This window comes from Odocoileus virginianus, chromosome 9 (assembly GCF_023699985.2).
Source record: "Odocoileus virginianus isolate 20LAN1187 ecotype Illinois chromosome 9, Ovbor_1.2, whole genome shotgun sequence".
Lineage (NCBI taxonomy): Eukaryota > Metazoa > Chordata > Mammalia > Artiodactyla > Cervidae > Odocoileus > Odocoileus virginianus.
Window position 1 is genome coordinate 17,523,065 of NC_069682.1, and position 20,538 is coordinate 17,543,602.

Consider the following 20,538-nt stretch of genomic DNA (forward strand, 5'->3'; position numbering starts at 1 on the left):
ATATTTCATGCATGTTAAGAATACTTTTCTTCTTAATTTTAAAGCCTAATGGGAGTAAAAATAAAAGCTTTTGCTAATGGTCTCCTACTATTTGTATGGAAAATTTCTATTGAAGAGATCAATATTGTTACTTATCAGACATTTACCCAGCCTATGCTTGACATGTCTGTCACCCATTAAGGGGAAAGTATGTTTGAAGACACTGGATTTTAAAGAAGAAAAATTAGAGAAACTTCAAGTTGAAGTTATTATATTTCAAGACTGCCAAGTCCAACATTACTTCTGCTTCAGTAGCATTTGAACTGTTGTTAACCTGTGTTTCTGAGTGTGCATTCGTCAGTGAATAATTAGGGAGAAATTCAGTAGTAAGTCAGTGATAGAAAGGACATTTGACTTCCAAATTTACAAAAGCCTACTTTAAGGTTTAAAATATTATGAAGGCGGTGTGTGTGCTCAATTAGTGAAAATGGGTATTTTGTTTCTGTCAGGGAAGGAGAATAATATGAGCCATTAAGGAAAATGTCCCGGATTAGCGACATTTTTAAAATGCAGTAATAGTCTTACTATATCACACACACACAAGGATGTTAATGGGACTGTAGGTTGGCATGAGATTACATACTATTTTGAAGAGGGAGGCAGTAAGAGAAAATTCAGCATAGAAAGTTAACAGTTACAAAAATAGGAATGTTCTCTGTCCAGAATTTGGAGTTTGGGGCTGGCATACTTAGTTTGTAAAAGAAAACTCAGCAGAATAAATTAAATGGTTTTTTTTTTTTTTTTTTTTTTTAGCATCAGAAAGCCAACCCTCAAAAGTCGATGTGGGAAATGCTTGTGTTAACTTGACATCCAGGCATCCCTTTGACCTCTGATTCCATCCACAGGGGGTTCCTGGGTCAGCCCTTCCTTGTCCTCCACACCGGATTCTTGCTCCCCAGGGCTGGTTTTTTATTTACAGGACAAGACCCCTTAACTCTTGATAGCCTCGTCCAAAACCAATAAGAAGGGCAGAGGCTGGAGCATGTGGACTAGAGGGAGTGGAAAGGCAGAGAAGGTTCTGGAAAGAGAGGACAATAGACGTCTAGCCCTTCTTCCATCCTGCCCTTCATGACACAGACAGCACCCCAGGTCCCCAAAATTCAGTTATAGAGCCTTTCAAATAGACACACGCTTTCAAAGTGCTCAGCATCCCTGGTTTGCTAAAATAATATCTCGGCAGCCTTCGAGTCATTAGAGAAGTGATTGCCACTCTTATCTGTGTTTTGTTTGTTTTTTTTGGTGTGTCAATCTAATAAATTAATTCTTTAAATTTTTCTCTTCTTACAATACCAACAGAGTTAGAGTCAAGGGGCATGATGGTTATGCTCAGAGAGCTGCAAGGCTGTCATGTGTAAGAGGAACTAAATGTGGTCTTTAGGATCAAAGAGTGGAAACCACATTAAGTACTGAAGAAACATTTATTGAGGGAACGGATCTAAGGCAAAGTCAGGAAGACTGGGGAGCCTCGCCAGGCACTAAAGATGGGCTGAACTCCCTGTCTGGACTCTGTGTGTTTCCTCTTCCTGTCGGTTTTTGAACAAAGCTTCGCAATCCCTTCATGAAAATCTCAAATTAGAATTAGACCTTGATGATCATAGTAATCTTTTTCATCGTCTCTTAAAAAGTGAGATGCAAGGATTTGTCTTTCACCATAACACAGTAGAAAGTTCTGGTTCTTCTACTAACTAGATTTGAAATATCCAGTTCCTTCAGTGTTCTGGGCTTCGATTTTCTCATCTATAAAATATGATATTGGTTCCTTATCCCTTACATCTCTTCCCATGGTAAACTCTTGGTAGTTCCAGTCATATGTGTGTTACTGCTCAGCCATGTCCGACTCTTTGCAACCCCAGGGTGGAATTCCCCAAGAAAAAATACTGGAGTGGGTGGCCATTCCTTTCTCCAGGGGATCTTCCCGACCCAGGGATCAAACCCAGGCCTCCTACATTACAGGCAGATTCTTTACCTCTGAGCCATCACGGAAGCCGGTCCTATTCATGGTATTCACCTTAACATCAGCTAGGTAGTAAAAGAAGTGTTTTCCTGACTCCTGTGCTCAGAGACAGACGCTGCAGTCAGCCATGCCCTGTGATTCAGCCCCTTTTTACCAAGTATAGACACGGTCTTACATGTCAGCATCGTGTTTCTTTAGCCTGAAACCGTTGCTAAAACAGTTTCTCAAATCACTGATTCAAATTAAACTTCTAACATATAAGGCAGAATAGGAGAAGGAATTAAGCTGCCAAATTTATCTCCATCTTCTCAAATTTATGTCATCATTTACAAAGTCGATTCTCTCCCTGGATTCTTTTTTTTTTTTCTAATATCTTTCCTGTGGCTAGTGCAAGGTAAGTGACTTTTCAAAATTACACGTAGAAAATACTTTCTTTTCAACACTAGTTCCACCTGTATTATATAATAAAAGGGTCTTATGATCAATGAGATTGGTATATGTTGGGTTAAACCAAGTTAAATCAACATTTCATGCTCATGGGACTTCTCAGAGCCTTTATACGGACACAAATTGTGGAGATTCACAAAAGGAGCCTTGTGATGTGCAGCATTCCCGAGTGATTTGAGGGAAAAACATTTTTTTTTTCATGAAGCATTTCATAAGACTGGTGTTCTGAGGGACACATTTGGGACCAGTTTGCTACAATTTCTGCTTTCTACTTTCTTTTTTTTTTTTTTTAAAAAGAGGAAAACAACAGATTGCAAAATGATGAGAACAATAATGATATGATCTGGGTAATTTGCTATTATCAGAATTAATGAAATATCTGAAATATGAAGTATTTTTTTTAACTTTTATTTTCCTGTTCATTGTGGATTTTTTTCTGTTGTTCAGTCTTTATTTTTATTTTTTTTTTGGGCCCACTTTGTGTAATATGGGCTATTAGCTACCTGACCAGGGATTGAACCTCTGCCCCTGCAGTGGAAGTGGGGATTCTTAACTACTGGACTTCTAGGGAAGTCCCTGAGATATGGGGTATTTTTAAAAGACTATAACAGCTTCAAGAACTGCCATGTTTTGAACGTTTTCCCTAAAAAGATTCTCAAAGCATGTTTTATTGTGTATTTGTAAGTGAGCATGTGTTTGCCCCAAAATCAAGAACTAAAATGCTGGAAAACTGCCTTATTCCTATTTCTCCCTGTAACTGTACGCTATCAGTTCTCTTGATAAACTTTTATTCATAGATAGAGCTGTGAATTTTAGCCCTTTACATTAAGAGCATTCAAAGAAATTAGGCTGTTTATGGAATAAGAAGCTAAATCATTTTATGTATTCTGGTTTTCAGTGGAAAAAAAAAACTCCTTTCCTTTTGAAACAATTAATCAGAGGGAGAAAGGTGGAGGACAGGCTTCTTTCTTCTTTGCTTACCTGTCTTGTTTTTACAGCTGAGTCTTTAGTATTATCAAGGGGAACATTTTATACCATTCTCTAGCTTGTGCCGTGCTTAAGAGAATCTTGTGTTTGGAAATGCCCCCTTTATGCGATGTTTTATTTTACCTAGCTTGACCATATTCCCTTTTCCTTTCTGTTAAGCTTACCATAAAGATATTTGGGGGCTGGGGAGTATTTGAGATGGTAGGATGAGGGCCATATGATCTCCTGCTTGGGTTAAATCCATGCTGCAACCACAGAGCCATTTCTGTGAGCTGACCCTTTATGTGGTCATATGGTTAAACTTAGCAAGACGGTGCTTCTGCTCTTCGGCTACCCGTAAAGTTTATGGCCACTGCTTGCCTTTCTTCTAAACACACAATTACTCCTCAAGGTCCGTATAAATCATGAGGCCACTTAGGTCATTAAAATCCTCTCCTGTCTTTGTGTACTTGTTCATAACTCGGAGATAGTTAAAAGCTTGCTTTACACCAATTAATTATTCAGTCTGTAAAGCAAATCAGTGATAAGAAAAAAATTGTGTAAACTAATGTTTAGGCCAATAACCAGTGTTCTCTGCATATTTTGGTTTGTAATCAGTTTGTGTGTTTTAACACAGACAGAAACCTTCAGTGACATTTGAAGTATTTTATGTCCACAATAGACTTCTCTTATAAAAATTATTCCCTGTATCACAAATTGACTTGTAGTTACAGAATATATCCTAGGTTTGTTATTAAGACTACTAGTAACCCAGTCATCTGCAGTTAAAACACCTGATTTTGACTTGATAGAATTTTTAATAATGAAAAATTTGAAAAAGAGCCAGCACCCTAAGCACAAAAGCCTTGGATGCTAAGAATGACTTACAGCAAACAAAATACTGCTTTCAATAAACATGAGGGATTAAGGAAACTCTGTCTACAACATGATCTATTTTTCTGCTGTGCATTTCATTCTAGCAAAATAAATGCATTGGGCCCGTATCTTAAAGTTTCATGTTTCTTGGCTGTGGTTAGCTCAGGGGTTTGCACCCTTAAGCAAACCTTAAGTGTCTGCTGAACAGAATAGCACCATTTTTACTTGGGTCGGTGCCAACTACCCATCCTAAAACTCAGCTCAACCTTTCTTTTGCCACCAGTATATCTAAAAGGAAGAAACACCTATCTTTCACTGAACCTATTTTTTATTCAGCATTGTTTGGTTTCCACTTTTTTAGGAAAAAATGGGCAATTGTTACAGGGTTAGGGTCTTTCCCATTCCAGAATAATCTCACCTACCTTATGCTGAAAAGGTTCTATTGTTATTACTGCAAAGAAAGAGAAAAAAAAGCCTTTAAAAAAATGAATATTTGCCAACTTTGGCTCCTGCAGCTCTGATTAGCAAACGACCTGGATCCCCACTGAATAATTACTAATGAATCAGGAGGATTTTTTTTTTTAATTCTTAAAATTAACACACTAGGTCCTGTCGTCTAAAACAGAATTGTGGCTTTATTTTTTTTTTCCAAAGAATTAAAAAGGAAACTTGCAGATCATGATCTTGCTAGACCTTAAGGCAGAGTCGCTGCTTTTCTAGAACTGGAAGTTGCCCCCTGGTGTGTCTCCACCATACCAATGAAGGGGGCTTTTTGAGCAAATTCACAGCACTAATCCAATTGCAGATCATTAAATCAGTTGAGTACATCAATGGAAACACTTAATGGATTTAGTGATTTCTTTTAAAAAAGGTATTGTAATATATATAAATTAGCTTCTTTAACTCCATTATTGACTATGGCTTTAATTGGGATGGCAGAGCATGTGGTGGTTAGATGGCATCACTGACTCACTGGACACGAATCTGAGCAAATGCCAGGAGATAACGAACAACAGAGGAGCCTGGCATGCTGCAGTCCATGGGGTCTCAAAGAATTGGACACAACTTAGAGACTGAATAATAATAACAACCACTGGGGCAAGGCCTATTGTCATTCCAAATAGTAATTTTCAGAGTATTAGGTTATGTCATCTTCTGAGAGTTAGTCATCTTCTGAGAGATAGATTCCCCCAGGGAGATATTCATAGCAGTAGCCAAGCTTCTGCACTACCGAGACTACAGCCTGTCTTGAACTACATACTATATACGATTTGAAAAACCAAGCTGTGCGCCACTTGGTTTTCTGTGCATTTTTCTCTTTGCTCCTCCTGCATTCCAGCCTCATTTGGAAGCGGACATCAGCATGTATTATTTCACTGAGTCCTCCCTCTCATCATTGCAAGTTGATTATTATGTCCATTTTTGCAGGTGAGCAACTGAGGCTTACAGATGTCAGTAAGTGACACTCCGCTAATCAGTGACAAGAGTGTGAGGACTTGGGTCACAGTCACCCCAGTTTGGCTAATTTGATGGATGGCCAGGCAGGTAGCACCTCCTGCCCCAAGGTTCCCTCTGAGACTTTGTGGGAAGTCAAAGATGGGGCACGTCTTAGTAGATTAAAGGTGCAGGAGTGAGTCCTGAAGCTCAGAGCCCACACCAGAACCCAGTTGTGGTTTTTTGTTGTTTGGATTTTTTTTTTTAATATTTATTTATTTTTCGCTGTGCTAGGTCTTCGTTGCTGCACACGGGCTTTCCTAGCTTCGGTGGTCAGAGTCTACGGTCTAGTTGGTGGACGGGTTTCCCATCGCAGTGGCTTCTCTTGTTGCACACAGGCTCTAAGAGCTCAGGCTCAGCAGCTGTGGCACACGGGCTTAGCTGCCCAGCAGCAATGTGGAATCTTCCTGAACCAGGGATCGAACCTGTGTCCCCTGCATTGGCAGGCAGATTCTTCACCGCTGGACCAGAGAAGCCCCAGAACCCTGCTGTTTAACACCCCAACTCTCTCTCCACTTTGTCCCTGTGAGAAGGCTGAGAGAAGAGAAGCAGAGAGGAGAGAGCAGACTTTATTTAAAACGAACAAACAAAACCCAAAACTTTAGGATTTAAAGTAAATAAGAAGGAAGTAAATGTGTCCAAGACGCCCCCTCTTGTCACTTTTTGATGACTTGACTAGCTATATAAACCCATCTTGAGACAATCCATGAAAGTTAATTTCCTTTTTTTTTTTACCCTGAGAACAGTGGAAAGTTGGCAAGAAGTAAAAATTTTCTATGAAATAGGGAGGCGAACAAGTTGTAAATGATGTTAATATCTTCCAGATGGCACCATTTTACTTGGGAACCAAATTTATTGTAATTAAAGGCATGTGAATTTTTCTATAAATACTGAACTTTGCAAGTTTGACACTGGACGACTCCATTACCTCGGAGTTGTTTTAAGGGAGGCGTTCTTGATCTTCCATTTGAAATGCATCTTTGGATTTCATAATCTGAGTTTAACCATAGAGATATTTTCCCATGTGAAGCATTTTTTTTATCTTCTATGCCAATAAATCTTAATTATAAAGTGAGATCCCACAGAAATGAGAAATTCAAACTCCAAACATTTTCTGTTAAAATTATATATATTTTGACCATTCTTTTACACCATGTCTTGAGTTCTTTTATATAGTTATTTTTGGATTAAGCTATTATCACTCTTCTTCTCTAGACATATGTGTTGGACAATTTTGCAGGGTCTGTTTTTGCTTCAATCAGAAGCACATGGCTCACTCCAGAAACCTGCTTTCCTTTCTGCAATTGAGGACCATGGGCTCAGGGCTACCAAACCAACAGCCAGTGTGACCTGGCAACCGCCAGGTGGTACCTCTGCCCTATTGTCCCTTTTGAGAGTTTAGCTTCCAGCCTTGCTGCAGTTCCCCACCCCTGCCCTTTGTCTTACCCTGATTCCTACTAGCCTTTACCCTTTGAGGGGATGTACATGGACCATCCCCACTGCCTGAGTTTGTACTGCAGCTTCCAAGCTTCATGTGTCCACCCAGAGCTAGGTCTGGGTAGTAGGCAGAATCCTCAAGTCTGGTTACACACAGCTTCTAGTTACTCAGTCATCTGGTAATCTAGGTGCTGCTGTCCAGGGATTCTGCAGATTTAATTATGTTGCCAGATCAGGTGACCTTGAGAAAGGGAGGTTATCCTGGGTGAGCCTGGTCTAATCAGGTGGATGCTCACTAAGGACCCAGCTTTTCTTGAGGGGTTTTGAAGCATAGGAAGAAGCCAGTGTGAGGGGAAAGTCTCTGTTGCTGGATTTGCAGCTGGAGAGAGCTGTGTGGCAAGGAAGGCGGGTAGCCCCTGGGATCTGAGAGCAGCCCCCAGCTGGCAGCGAGCAAGGAAATAGGGACTGTAGTTCCCTAACTGCAGGAAACTGCCACAGCAATATGAACTGTAATGAAGACACAGAACTCAGATGAGAATGTAGCCCTGTGGACACGTGATTTCTATCTTAGGACATACTGATGGAAACCCTTGCCAGGCCAGTCTGTGCCTGCATGCTAAGTAGCTTCAGTCATCTCTGACTCTGTGACCTCATGGACCATAGCCCACCAGGCTCCTCTGTCCATGGGATTCTCCAGGCAAGAATCCTGGAGTGAGTTCCCATGCCTTCCTCTCAGGGATCTTCCCAACCCAGGGATGGAACCCTTGTCTCCGGCATCTCCTGCATTGACAGGCAGGTTCTTTACCACTAGCACCACCTGGGAAGTTGTGCTGTGGTAATAAATGTGTGCTGTTTTAGGCCCCTGTGTCTGGAGTGACTCATTACACAGCAGCAGGAAACTGTCTGCTACCTACGGAATGTTTATTATCACAATTTCTCTTTTTCTAGTTGGTCTTAACAAGCCATGATCCCCTCCCTTTGATTCAGTTCAGTTCAGTCACTCAGTCATGTCCAACTCTTGCGACCCCATGAGCCGCAGCACACCAGACCTCCCTGTCCATCACCAACTCCTGGAGTCCACCCAAACTCACGTCCATTGAGTCGATGGTGCCACCCAACCACCTCATCCTCTGTCGTCTCCTCCTCCTGCCCTCAATCTTTCCCAGCATCAGGGTCTTTTCAAATGAGTCAGCTCTTCACATCAGGTGGCCAAAGTATTGGAGTTTCAGCTTCAACATCAGTCCTTCCAATGAACACCCAGGACTGATCTTTAGGATGGACTGGTTGGATCTCCTTGCAGTCCAAGGGACTCTGAAGAGTCTTCTCCATCTAACTCCTTTGATTAGCCCTTTGTATTACTGCAGTGAAAACCATTTACTATCTCTTTTTACTCCAGTAAAAGTTTTTCCTTAAAGATTTTCCTTCTTCACTTTTGTAATAACCTCATTTCCTGGGACTGTTCACTTTTTTTATATATTGTTATACTATTACCTAACCTATTAATCATCCATTTTCTATGGATGCAATAAAATTATTGATGTTCATTATTATGGCCCTGAGGCATTACAAAAGCTTAAAAATGAAAATGTTAACTTGTGAGATCAAGCTTTGTGAGTTTCATTGTACTCTGATTATTCGAGAAGGGGCTGTCTGACTTTGATGCATATGGAAATCTTTATTGAGCTTTAATCAAAGGAGCCACACAGGAACGGTGTCAGGTGGATTCTGTGGCACTGGACCTTCCTGGAGGAGAATGATCTGGAGACCTATGGACAAGTAACGAGAGTAACACTGTGTAGGCCTTTGAGGAGGACAATGACGCTGAACAAAGACAGTGTTTGTAGCCATTTTTTGATTCGAGAGGAGTGAGATGTTTGATATCCCATTTACCATCAGTGGAGTAGGTTACTGGAGAGATGGTTTGGCCGAAACACGTGCAGCAGCCGCTGAGCAAAGCTGCCTGGTTGTTTAGCTCCTGGCTCTTCATGGCTCTATGGCATAGACCAGGCCAGCCAGCCGTCACACCTGCACCCTGGCACTTATGCTTATCTCAAAGTTCAGTAGACCCTTAGTCTCCTCATAGCTGGAACCTGAGTTCGGGTGATAAGATCAGTGAAGGAACTTGATGGTGGGGCAACAGAAATGCCGCTCAAATCCTAACCTGCTACTCCACTGTCTCACAGGCAGCCACGTCCAACTGGAAACAAGTGCAGACAATGTCAACAGTCTAAAACGTCATGCAAATCCACGTAAATGCACAACAGTGAAAGAGTATTACTGCCAGCATCTCAGAAAGTATGAAATCCAATCCAATCTGATTCATTTTCACTTTCTAGTACTGCCCCCCCACCCCCACCCCACCAAATACAGGGAGTTTCATTGATCCTGTTGTTTTAAAAACAAAAGGCAAAGCCTTTGATTTATTTCCAAATAAAGCATCATAGAAGATACTGTTTTCTGACCAATAGAGTTCTTAGCTGCATCGCAAGGTGTTGATTTGAGACTTTATGCATAGATATTAATGCTTTTCAAAATAACTTTTATCTGATTTCAAAAATTTTGAAAGATACAAAAATAATAATAATAATAGAGAAATAATCTCACCACCCATAGATAAACACTTAACACCTCACATATTTCCTTCCTGTTCTTTTATTTCATACAAATAAAAGTAGAGGATATCTTGTGTATAGAATTTTATGTTCTGATTTTTCACTCATTTATCATGAGCATTTTTCCTTTGTTATAAGAAACTTTTGTTGAACATTCTTTTTAATAGCTGCATAGTATTCCTCCAGATGAATGTATGTAAGTTCCTTCTTACTTCCTTTCTATCTGCCTTGTTTCCATTTTCCCCATTATTATAAAGCTTCAGACAATACTTTTTGCATACATATTTGACATTATTCCAGAAAGGGACTGTGAACCTTATAAGGCTTTTCTTATATTTCCCTTGATTAGAACATTGCAAGGAAGCCAGAACAGTTAGGAGGTGGATCATGTAAAATCGCTCAGAAACACAGATGCAAACTAATTGGCCCCTCCTAATTCCATCACTGTATATTTTTATATCCCCGTCCTCTTTCTAATACTCTAAGAAAAAAAAAAATCTGTTCTCTTCTGGGGAATAGGGAAGGTAATTCTTGGGCAGCAGCACAGTAATCGTTTACAGCTTGCTCAGTTGGGATGGCTATTAATGCCTCGTGTAAAATAGACCAAAGATCCAAAGAAACACATTTTTGCAGGTGAAAATTATGTTAGCCAACATCATTTCTCACTCTGGTTTATGATGTCAGGTATCGGATTTCTCCATTATTAACGTAGGTATGCACGCGGGGGAAGATCCTTTTGGAAGGAGATTAAAAAGACACCATTACCTAAAATCCCCCTTCTCAACAACTCGAGAATGTCCAGAAGCTGTGAGGGGGGTTGGTACAGTAGCTCCCCATAAAGACAACACCCTACAGAGGATTAATTGTTTTTTTTTTAACCATTAACGGGCCCCACCATAGAGTCAGGGGTCATTTGCACTCAGAGGAGAAAACCCGACTTAAGTAAAGTGAGCTATTTGTCTATTCAGCACTGCATACCTAGAAAGCCTCCCAAACCACTCTTTAGTGACTGAAGACATTTCTCATTTTCCCATCACTTTTCCCCTTCCTTGGCCATTTTCCTAAAACCATAATTTAAACTTTCCAGAAGAAAATAATAATAATAATCGCTAAGTAATCCTTTCAAGAATTCTTAGAAGGAAATCTTTATTCTTTTATCACTCTTATGGGAAACCTAACTCGTGATTACTATTAGGATTCAAAATGTTTTTACCACCCACATACATCCAGGTAGGATGAGGTTGGAGATATGTCAACAAGATGCCTGGGACTTAAGAAGCCTGGGCTTAAAGCCAGGAATACTCATGAGAAGAGCCCCCGCCCCACCGCCGCCCCAGCCAAGCCTTCACACCTGAAAAAGGAAACCTTGGGGAAAGATCTTTAATTGTAAGAAGGTTAAGCAGAGAGCTTTGCTTTATTCCCAGTAAAGGTTGGCTGCTTTACCATTGTTCGTGCAGGAAGTGAAAGCTTTAAGGTAGAAGGTTTAAGAAGAGAGATGGGGGAATTCCCTGACGATCCAGTGGTTAGGACTCTGCGAGTCCAATGCAGGGGGTCTGGGTTTGATCCATGGTCAGGGAACTAAGATCCCACAAACCATGCAGCACAGCCAAAATTATTTTAAAAGACAATTTTTTTTTTAAAGAGATGGCCAAATCCACAAGATACTGGCATTCCTGTGATGAAACGTGGGGCGGTGATGTCTGAGGAAGGGCTTTCCTGCATAGGTGGGTGGTACACTGTGGACCCAGATGCAGCCTTCTTGTCACCTGGAACATTCTTTTTCCGGAGCAGGACTCCAAAGAAACAGATGGGTTAACTTTGTGACCCCTCCTCCGTGTGCTATGTCGCATCAGTCGTGTCCGACTCTTTGTGACCCTCTGGACTGTAGCCAGCCAGGTGCCTCTGTCCATGGGGGTTCTCCAGGCAAGAATACTGGAGTGGGTTACCATGGCCTCCTCCAGGGCATCTTCCCGACCCAGGGATCGAACCTGAGTCTCTTATGTCTCCTGCATTGGCAGGCACACCGCCTGGGAAGCCCATGAACCCTCCTCTAGCTTCTCTGAATTAGAGTCCCAAGACACCATCTCCAGCTCTCCTTCCGAGCCCAAGCTTGTGGGTTCAGAATGCAAGTCAGACAGGTGCCTCCAGGCTCACCTGTGCAGGTCTCTGGTATCAGGACCAAGGATGCTAGCATCTCAAGGAACGCGGTGCTTGCCGCGCCGACAGCAGTAACAGAGCAGTGCAGCCGGCTGGGGGACTGAAATTTGCAAACTCAGGATCCTGGGCCTCAGGCCAATGCAGTCTGGGTGCGTTGCTGTGGTGACACATTAAGTCTCCGGGGAGGGATGCTGACACACCAGCTGCATTCCTGGCATCACATTTGCCAGCAAGAAACTTATGGAGTGGAACTGGTCTCAACTTCAGAGGGAGAGGCTGGCTGCTTTTTTAACTCCCTTGGCAGTATCACCCTTTGCAATTTGTACACGTACGCCCTCCTGAATATTTACACGAACCGCTCTCTGTGATACATTTGAGGGCGCCTGTCGGATGGTACCGGGAAGGGAAGTGTTAAAATGATAGCAGCATCCTGGCGTATAAATGTAACTATTGTGTCCCCGAAAAATCCCATTGCCTAAAATTGGCACTTAAGATGTGGTGACTTATATCTTGCTGGGTAGAACGTCTAGTCCCTCTGCCCCTTTTAAAAATAGCTTTTACTGTTGCCAAGAGGAGAGCTTAGAATTTACCACTAGCAGATAATGTGGATTAAAAGACGAGCTTCCTCCCGTTATACATCCCCAGCAGTCTAATAGCTGAGTTCTCTCATACCTGGGAGAGAGGTCTCCTTGCAGAAATGCCCTTTAGTCCTCAGAATGCCTGACCCACCTCTCTGATTTGTGTCTGGAAGGCAAAATGCACTAGGATGTGGCCACTTAGTATTCAGACCATGTCGGGATGCAAGTAAAAAGCCTATAGAGCAGTGCTGGACGCACGGTCACCAGGCCAAGCACAGCCAGCCTCTCAAATCACAGTTAAATTATAAGCGAGTGTGGGGTAAACTGCGCAGACCTGCCTAGTCAATGAAGCTGCAGAGATAAAAGGAATTACTGCATAAATGCCAGCTTGTGAGGCTTTCAGGAGTACAGAGACGGGGTTCTTTCCATTGGCCCTCGATTGACTATAAAAAGCCACTGAGGAGTTTGAACATAACACCGTCTTCACCCTCTTCCTCCTCATCATCCTGCAGTTCTCCTCTGCCTCCTCCTCTTTTGTCTGAGCATACAAAGCATCTCCCAATGTATAGAGAAACAAACAGTTCCTCTGTGTGGCTCCATAGTTTTTCAAAGGACAGTGATGCTCACTGGCCAGTGATTTCTCTTGCAATCAGCAGATGCAGCAGGGGAAATGCAGTTAATACAATAATTCACATATGTTAATACTTCATTCCATCACTGTCAGCTTTATTTTCTTCTTGATATACTCAAGGCTGGCACACAATCTTAACTGATGAGGTAATGTCATTTTTAATTGAGAGAGCCTTAAGCTATCCACTTGGACTCGAGATAGCATCTTTGCAGTTGTCTCATGAGACTTTACATAAACGTAAGTCATGTGTCCTGGACAATTTGAAAAGGATTGCTAAGGATGACATTGGTCATCATGAAGATTTCCCCCACTTTGATCTCTTTTAAATTGCCAGATGCAGTTTATGTTACTGCTATATTTTAGCCATTCCTGAAATGAATATATCCCAGGACTTTTGAATCAAGTTCAGCAGAGAAATGCAGGTTTGAAATGAATGGATTGTAATGTCTTCATGTCAGTTCTAGAAGAAATATGGAATCTAAATGAGATTATCAGGTTATCTGACTCCTAGGTGACTTGGCAAATAAATAATAAAAAGAAAAGGAAGAGCAAGACACTAAGAAATAGATAATGCCAAACAAACAAAAATATTCCTCTTTTCCTAGGAGATGCTATTTACTGGAGATGGATTTCCATATTTTAGAGATGAAGAAGGTTCACCCAAGCATATGCATTATCTCAGTGCATTCTTTAGGCTAGTATTTTATTGCTTACCTTCTTTATCATTTATCTCAGTGTATTATCATTAAGCCAAATTTTTAAAAATCATATCACTTTGATGATTCCAAGTCTGTCATATTTTCTTTTCCAGGGACAGCATTCCTTTAAAGATTCAGGCTGGTAGTAAACACTTACTTTCAAATTTTAAATAAACTTTTTTCTTTGTAGAGATTATGTTCTGCAGTTCAAGTTGTAGTTTGGGGAGAAGAAAATCTTTGTTTTGACCACAGTGGATATTGAGAGAGATTTTTTTTCCTGCAAAGCCTGGAGTTTGGTGGAATTGAGTTAAATAGTAAAGAATCTGTTTATTATTCTGTGGCCATATGTTTAGAGGGTCGCTCACAGAAATCAAAGTATTATTCATGGAGAGCTCCAGCCAAGGAGACATTTTGAATTCATAAAAGAACTTCACAGTTTGAAAAGAATGCATAGCATTATGTATTGACACCCCCCAACCCCAGACAAAGGAACACAACTTAATAATAGAGAATTGTACTCATGAGATTTTCCTTTTTCTTGTTAATTGGTTACTTTAACTGACATTGTCTGCGAGTATAATAGACACCATTATTCTTAACAGTTCTGTGTTACCAGATGATGTGCACGGACATGATGTAGTCCATTTTAATTATTTCATTTTGCTAGACTTTTTTTTTCCCTTTCTGTGAAATCCAGCAGTGAATGCAGATATCACTTATTTTTTCTCCTGACAGACCGTGGTGGAGAATGCTGGCTTCTAAATGATTGAAATTAAAAGGACTTTTCTCCCTAACCTGATGTTTCCTTCCACCTTTGTCTCAGGTATGACTATGTGGAGGTCATCGATGGAGAAAACGAAAATGGACGTGTATTGGGAAAGTTCTGTGGAAAGATCGCCCCTTCTTCTTTCGTGTCTTCAGGGCCATTTCTCTTTATCAAATTTGTCTCTGACTATGAGACACACGGAGCAGGATTTTCCATACGTTATGAAATTTTCAAGAAAGGTAAGTGACTTACAGGAGACAAAGTGTGACTGAGTGGTCATGAACCTCATTTGATCTCATGAAAAACAAAGTGAAAAGAAAGACCAGGAATGATGTTTTTAATCTTTTGGTAAAAAGTCAGATATTCCCATTATAAAAAATGTTGAAAATACTTTGCACAAAGGAAAGTTACCCACTATATTTAGGAAGTATGTTTAAAAAGCTGTTTAAATGTATTTTAAGAATCAGAATTTCGTCATTCTAAACTGACCAGTGTTTTTAGAGTACATACTCTGTAAAGCTCCTTTAAGAGCATTTATTCTTTTCTTTCTTCTTCAAAAATAAGTTGGATCTACTCTTGAAGTTTTATTTCTTTCATTAAAAATTGTGTGAGTCCCTCTTACCTGAAAATCATGTATTGGGCTGGCCAAAAATTTCGTTTAGGTTTTTCTGTAAGATGTTATAGAAAAACCAGATGAACTTTTTGGCCAGCTCAATACATTCTGCTCCCTTTATTTTATTGCAAAATTCAAAACTGGTCGCTCCCGGGAAAAGCCAAGCAGTAGTCCACTAGCCTTGGAGTTTCAAAAACTTTTGGAGGAAGAAGCTTTCCATTAACAGAAACGTGGTTGGGGCAAGAACTTCTTGGAGGAAACAAAATAATAATGCTTTAAATGACATTCCCCTTCAGAATTAATTATCCCCTTGCCCCCTCCAAAATAATCACTTACTAATCTTCTCTCAGGGCTTCCCTCCTGGCTCAGTGGTAAGATAATAGAGAATCTGCCTGCAATGCGGGAGACCTGGGTTCAACCCCTGGGTTGGGAAGATCTCCTGGAGGAGGAAACGGCAACCCACTCCAGTATTCTTGCCTGGAGAATCCCCTGGACAGAGGAGCCTGGCGGGCTACAGTCAACGGGGTCACAAGAGTCGGACATGGCTCAGGGACTAAAGCACCATCATCCTCTGTCACAGTGGTATATATTGGGACAGGATAGAATCTGAGAATGTGTTGTCTCGCAGGTTTGAGGAATTAAACTCACATATCAGCCAGTTAATAAAAATTGTATCTTTATCTGGATGTCACTGTTTTCCACAGCAGCCTGTAGATTCCTGCTATGAATTCAGTCCCGCCTTCCCTTTTAAGTTGACATTAATGTGTGGGAGACCCTCCAGGGATGGAGGTGCCAGATTTAAATGTATTGTCCTGGAATTTATGAAAAAGAGCTTTATTTAGTGGAAAAAAATCTAGCCACACCAAATTCAAAAGCCTAAGGTCTTGTGGGTCAGTGGCCACCGAGAATAACTAAAAAGGACTTTAAGCGTTTCTGGGAGCATTGGCACAACTTCTTTAAATTTCAAAGAACTCTGGTACTGTCCCATATGAATATGGGTAGATGGAGAGAACTTTCTTCAGAAATTCATCTCAGCACATGCTTAGAAAGCCTTTAGTATAAATAAAAGCAGACGTAGGATTTCAGTGGGCTCACATGACTACATATGTATTTCCTTGTGTTGAAAGCTGTTTGACCTATGTAAATCCACGTATGCGTAGGTACACGCACACACAAACATACGCGTTTGCTTGCTTACCTGCATCTGACAGCATCAAAGAAAGTGTCAGAAAAAGAGGTACGAACAGCTTTTCATTGTCAGTGTTTCTCAAAGATCTGAAGGTGGTGGATGGAGAAATAGCGAGATCCTCCCTAAGTCATTAAGAACTCTGCTTCTTTCCAGATGAACTCAGCCCTCAAACTTCTGTTAGTCTCAGATGCACTATGATTTCCCCTCTTTCCCCACCACCCAATGTCATCCTTGAGACTTGAAGCCTTATTTTCTTCTTTCTCTTCTTGCCTCCCTATATCCAGTATAGCTTGACAGTTCTTTGGGATTTTCGTTCAGAAGTCTCAGAGAGTCACTCCGAATTCAGGCTGTACACCTGAATCTTATAAATCAAGTATAGCTTAATTAAAAAGAGAGTGTCACAGCTTTCTTTCCACATCTACTGCCATTGAACAAATAGAACTGTCTAATGGTTATCCCCATGCTCTCTAATCCTACACATAGCCTCTCAAACCGTCATCAAACTACTATCCCCAGAATGCCTATGACAGGTATTTGTCACCTGTCAGGTGAAGCCTCAGTGTTTTCTGAGGTCATGCTCGGGTCTTGACATCAGCTGCTCCCAACCTTCCTGGCTTCACTTGCACAAACTCACGGCCTGTCTTCCTGTCCCAGGTTGGTGGGTGCGCTGGGTGAGGCCCAGCAGATCTGCAGGTGAGTTTTGATTTGGCCACTGCCCATCTGTGTGACTGTTCAGAGCCTTGGATTCCTCATCTGAAAAATGGATAGCAGAGCATGTCCCAGAAGCTGTATGCCATACACACTACTGTTATATGAAGCTGGTCTCTCCAAACTGAACAGTACTCTCTCTCTCTCTTCTGGCTTAAGCCTCTTAACCTCCATGGAAACCTGGCTCCAAGTTTATTATTCTTAATTAATGTACTTTTCATTTTCCTACACTTACCCAGCTTGTCCCCTATTACACAACACAGATGAACACTTTTAGATACTGTATCTGTGTATATACAAACACAACTGTATTTCGCTAACCAGTGTGTTTTTCCTAAATATTTTCAAGTTTTATCATGTATATGTGTCTCATTTCCCAACTAAATTAATACCACCTGAAAAAAAAAACGTCTTTCTCCTTTGTTTTACATACTATAGTTCTTACAGAGATGCCAGTAAAGTCATGATCTAGTAGAATACATTCACACACACATAGGTTCAGGTTCATGGACATTCTTTCCTTGAAAACAATTTCATGATAAATATTATAGAATCTCTGTTCTTGGAAAATGTAACACCTCTTTCAGGCTGCAGCAATTTCAAATTTCTTCAAAACACGTAAACTAGACTAATCATAATTGAACCAATGCATTATTCGTTCACCTGTTGGCCTTGAGGATTTATGGCAGTAAGTTACAGGGCCATTTTGGCATCCCTAAGGCTACATTTCTAGATGACCATTTTTGCCCAATGGGTGGCAGGGGGCAGTGCCCACCTCTCCCCAGGACACCCTAGTTCTCTCCTTGGGTACCCACACCCCTCCTCTTCACAGATACTGAAACTTGGGCCATCAGCCCTAAAATGATTCCCATTCAGCTAAAGAATTTCTCAAGGAAACCCCAGCCTGCCCACCTCCCGCCCTTTCTCTGTTCCTCCCCTCTTATCCAGGCCCAGATGCTGGAGGAAGCGGTACCATCTCCTATGGGTCTCAGTCAGGGAAGGGATGGCGTTTATTGAGAGCGGGATTGGTGGCATCATATGTTGTTTGATTAAGAGTCTGTACATTTAAGTATAATTCCAGAGAGGATATCCTAGCTATCATCCTTATCCATCCTGATGGTCCTTAACAACGAAATGTGGGATGCCTGTGTCTACACTGGATGCTCTCATTCTGACAAATAATGGTCAAGGCGTGGTCACTGGGTGCCCCTGCTGTGTGTGCATCCCTTACCCAGCGGCTCACACCCTCCTGGGCACCCTGGATGCTCACCCCCAGTCCTGTTTGTGGCTTGTATATTTACCCCGGGATCCCTCAGCCCTCTCCTGCCATCATCCACTGGGGGAAGTGCTCCCTCAACTGTGGCAGACTTGTACAATGAAGAGTAAGGAACCCATTAAAACAAAGTTTGATGTCTAATGGAGAAAGTAAGAAATTACAGAAGCAGCTTTGAGTTCGAAAGGCTTTATTTTCCAATCCTAAAGCCCATCTCTCATGTGTGATGCACAGAATCTGAGGATCAGGAAGATTACGAGGTCACCAAGGCTACACAGCAGGTTAACAAATCCCTTGGTGCTCCATCCAGTTTGCTTCCACTTCCCCGTGGAATGTCCCCATGCATGAGTCCCAAGTTGTGTCCAACTCTTTGCAACCTTATAAACCGTAGCCTGTCAGCCTCCTCTGTCCATGGGATTCTCCAGGCAAGAATACTGAAGTGGCTTGCCTTGCCCTCCTCCAGAGGATCTTCCCAGCCTAGGGATCAAACCCACGTCTTTTATATCTCCTGCATTTGCAGGCAGGTTCTTTACTGCTGGTGCCACCTGGGAAGCCCAGAATGTCCAGTCTTTGTCAAAATACTTGAGAAAACCTCGGCCAGCTTCCAAAGGAATCTGATATGACAAGGATATACGTGAAAGCATTGGAATTTATTTGATTTTGAAAGAGCACCCTTAATTCAAGTTTTTTTTTCTCATTAAATCTTAACCTCAACTGTATAATTTTATCTTTTTAAGAAGGAGAAAATATTGGAAACTACATTAAACTCTGCTGTTTGCTTTGCCAGCCAAAGCCCTGGGGAGGAGGTTGGAGGTCTCCAGGGCCTCTGTTCCTACATCTTGGAAATAAAATTCTAAAGGGTTCCCAATTAACTATATATGAATGAATGACTTTTTAATTAATGACAAATTGGCATAGTGACTGTTATCTCAGATGCCACCAAATAGCTTAGAAACATGTTAGAAATTATACAGCACATTCCACAGTCTCTTTACTTGAAATTGACATGGCAAAATGCCACTTGGTAGTAATTTTTTTAACCAGAATTGAATAGATAAGCATTTGAAGCTAATGTGCTGAAGGGTGAGCCCCATTGTAGAAGGCTTTGGGAGGTATTTATTCAACTCAGACCTCTATGGACCAGGTTTATTGTGCTGTCTACTAAGTAGTCCTCTGTGTCTCCAGGGCCATGGCTAATTTATGCATGGGGAGAAAGAGATTGATTTGTTTTCTCAACATTCTGCCAGATGCACTGAGTTGGAGAGTCAACTTACTAGCCCTGGCCACTAAAAATAGAGATCTGTTAGTTAAATTTAAGGTATATTGATGCCAAACACGTTGCCTTTAGTACTTGGCACTTTGGAAGAATATTTAGTTAAGAACAAGCTCCACAAGCTTCCCTATTTGAACTTGAATCCTTATATGCCCTTGCAGATTCCCCATCAGTGAGGCAATGGCCCTGGAAAAGAATTGTTGAACTGGGACTTCCCTGGTAGTCTAGTGGTTAAGAATTCAACTTGCAATGCCAGGGACCCAGGTTTGATCTGTGGTCGGGGAACTAAGGTCCAACGTGTCCCAGAGCAGCTAAGCCTGCGCATTGCAACTCAATAGTCTATGGGCCACAATGAAAGATCCCACACGACACAATGAAAATGCCACGTGCTGCATCTAAGACCCAAAACAGTCAGATTAATAAGTAAATATTTTTTTGAAAAAAGAATGGTTTAACCAAACATCCCCAGATTGGATCCTGAGATTCAGAAAGGTCAAGTCATCTCTGTTTACCAGACCGCCTAAGAGCTCTTGGGCAATCACGACGGCTATGGTGGTGATAAGGGGCAGAGCTGATAGGCTGGCGTGGATAGTCTGATAGTCTGTGTGGATGGGCCATTTTCAATTGTGTGGTGGATAGCACTCTATTCATTGCCAGTTCCATGAACTGAAATTGTGGTCCTTTATGTATTCATAAGGTTGACTTGTAGTAACTCTATGCATGCTCTGCACCAACCTAAATTACAAATCTCTGTAATTTGTAGTCTTGATAACACTGAACCGTCATTTAAATGACACGTTATAAATATATGCATTTTATACACACAC

At 41.4% G+C, this 20,538-nt stretch overlaps 1 protein-coding gene across 4 annotated transcripts in view; it reads left to right on the plus strand.

The window, feature by feature from the left end:
- Window positions 1–20,538, plus strand: part of NRP1 (neuropilin 1) — a 145,275-nt gene that overhangs the window by 41,431 nt on the left and 83,306 nt on the right. For all 4 annotated transcript variants that reach the window (XM_020872696.2, XM_020872694.2, XM_020872695.2 and 1 more), the window contains exon 3: window positions 14,713–14,894. In XM_020872696.2, the coding sequence (XP_020728355.1) occupies window positions 14,713–14,894 (182 nt within the window). The remainder of the gene's footprint in view (window positions 1–14,712; window positions 14,895–20,538) is intronic.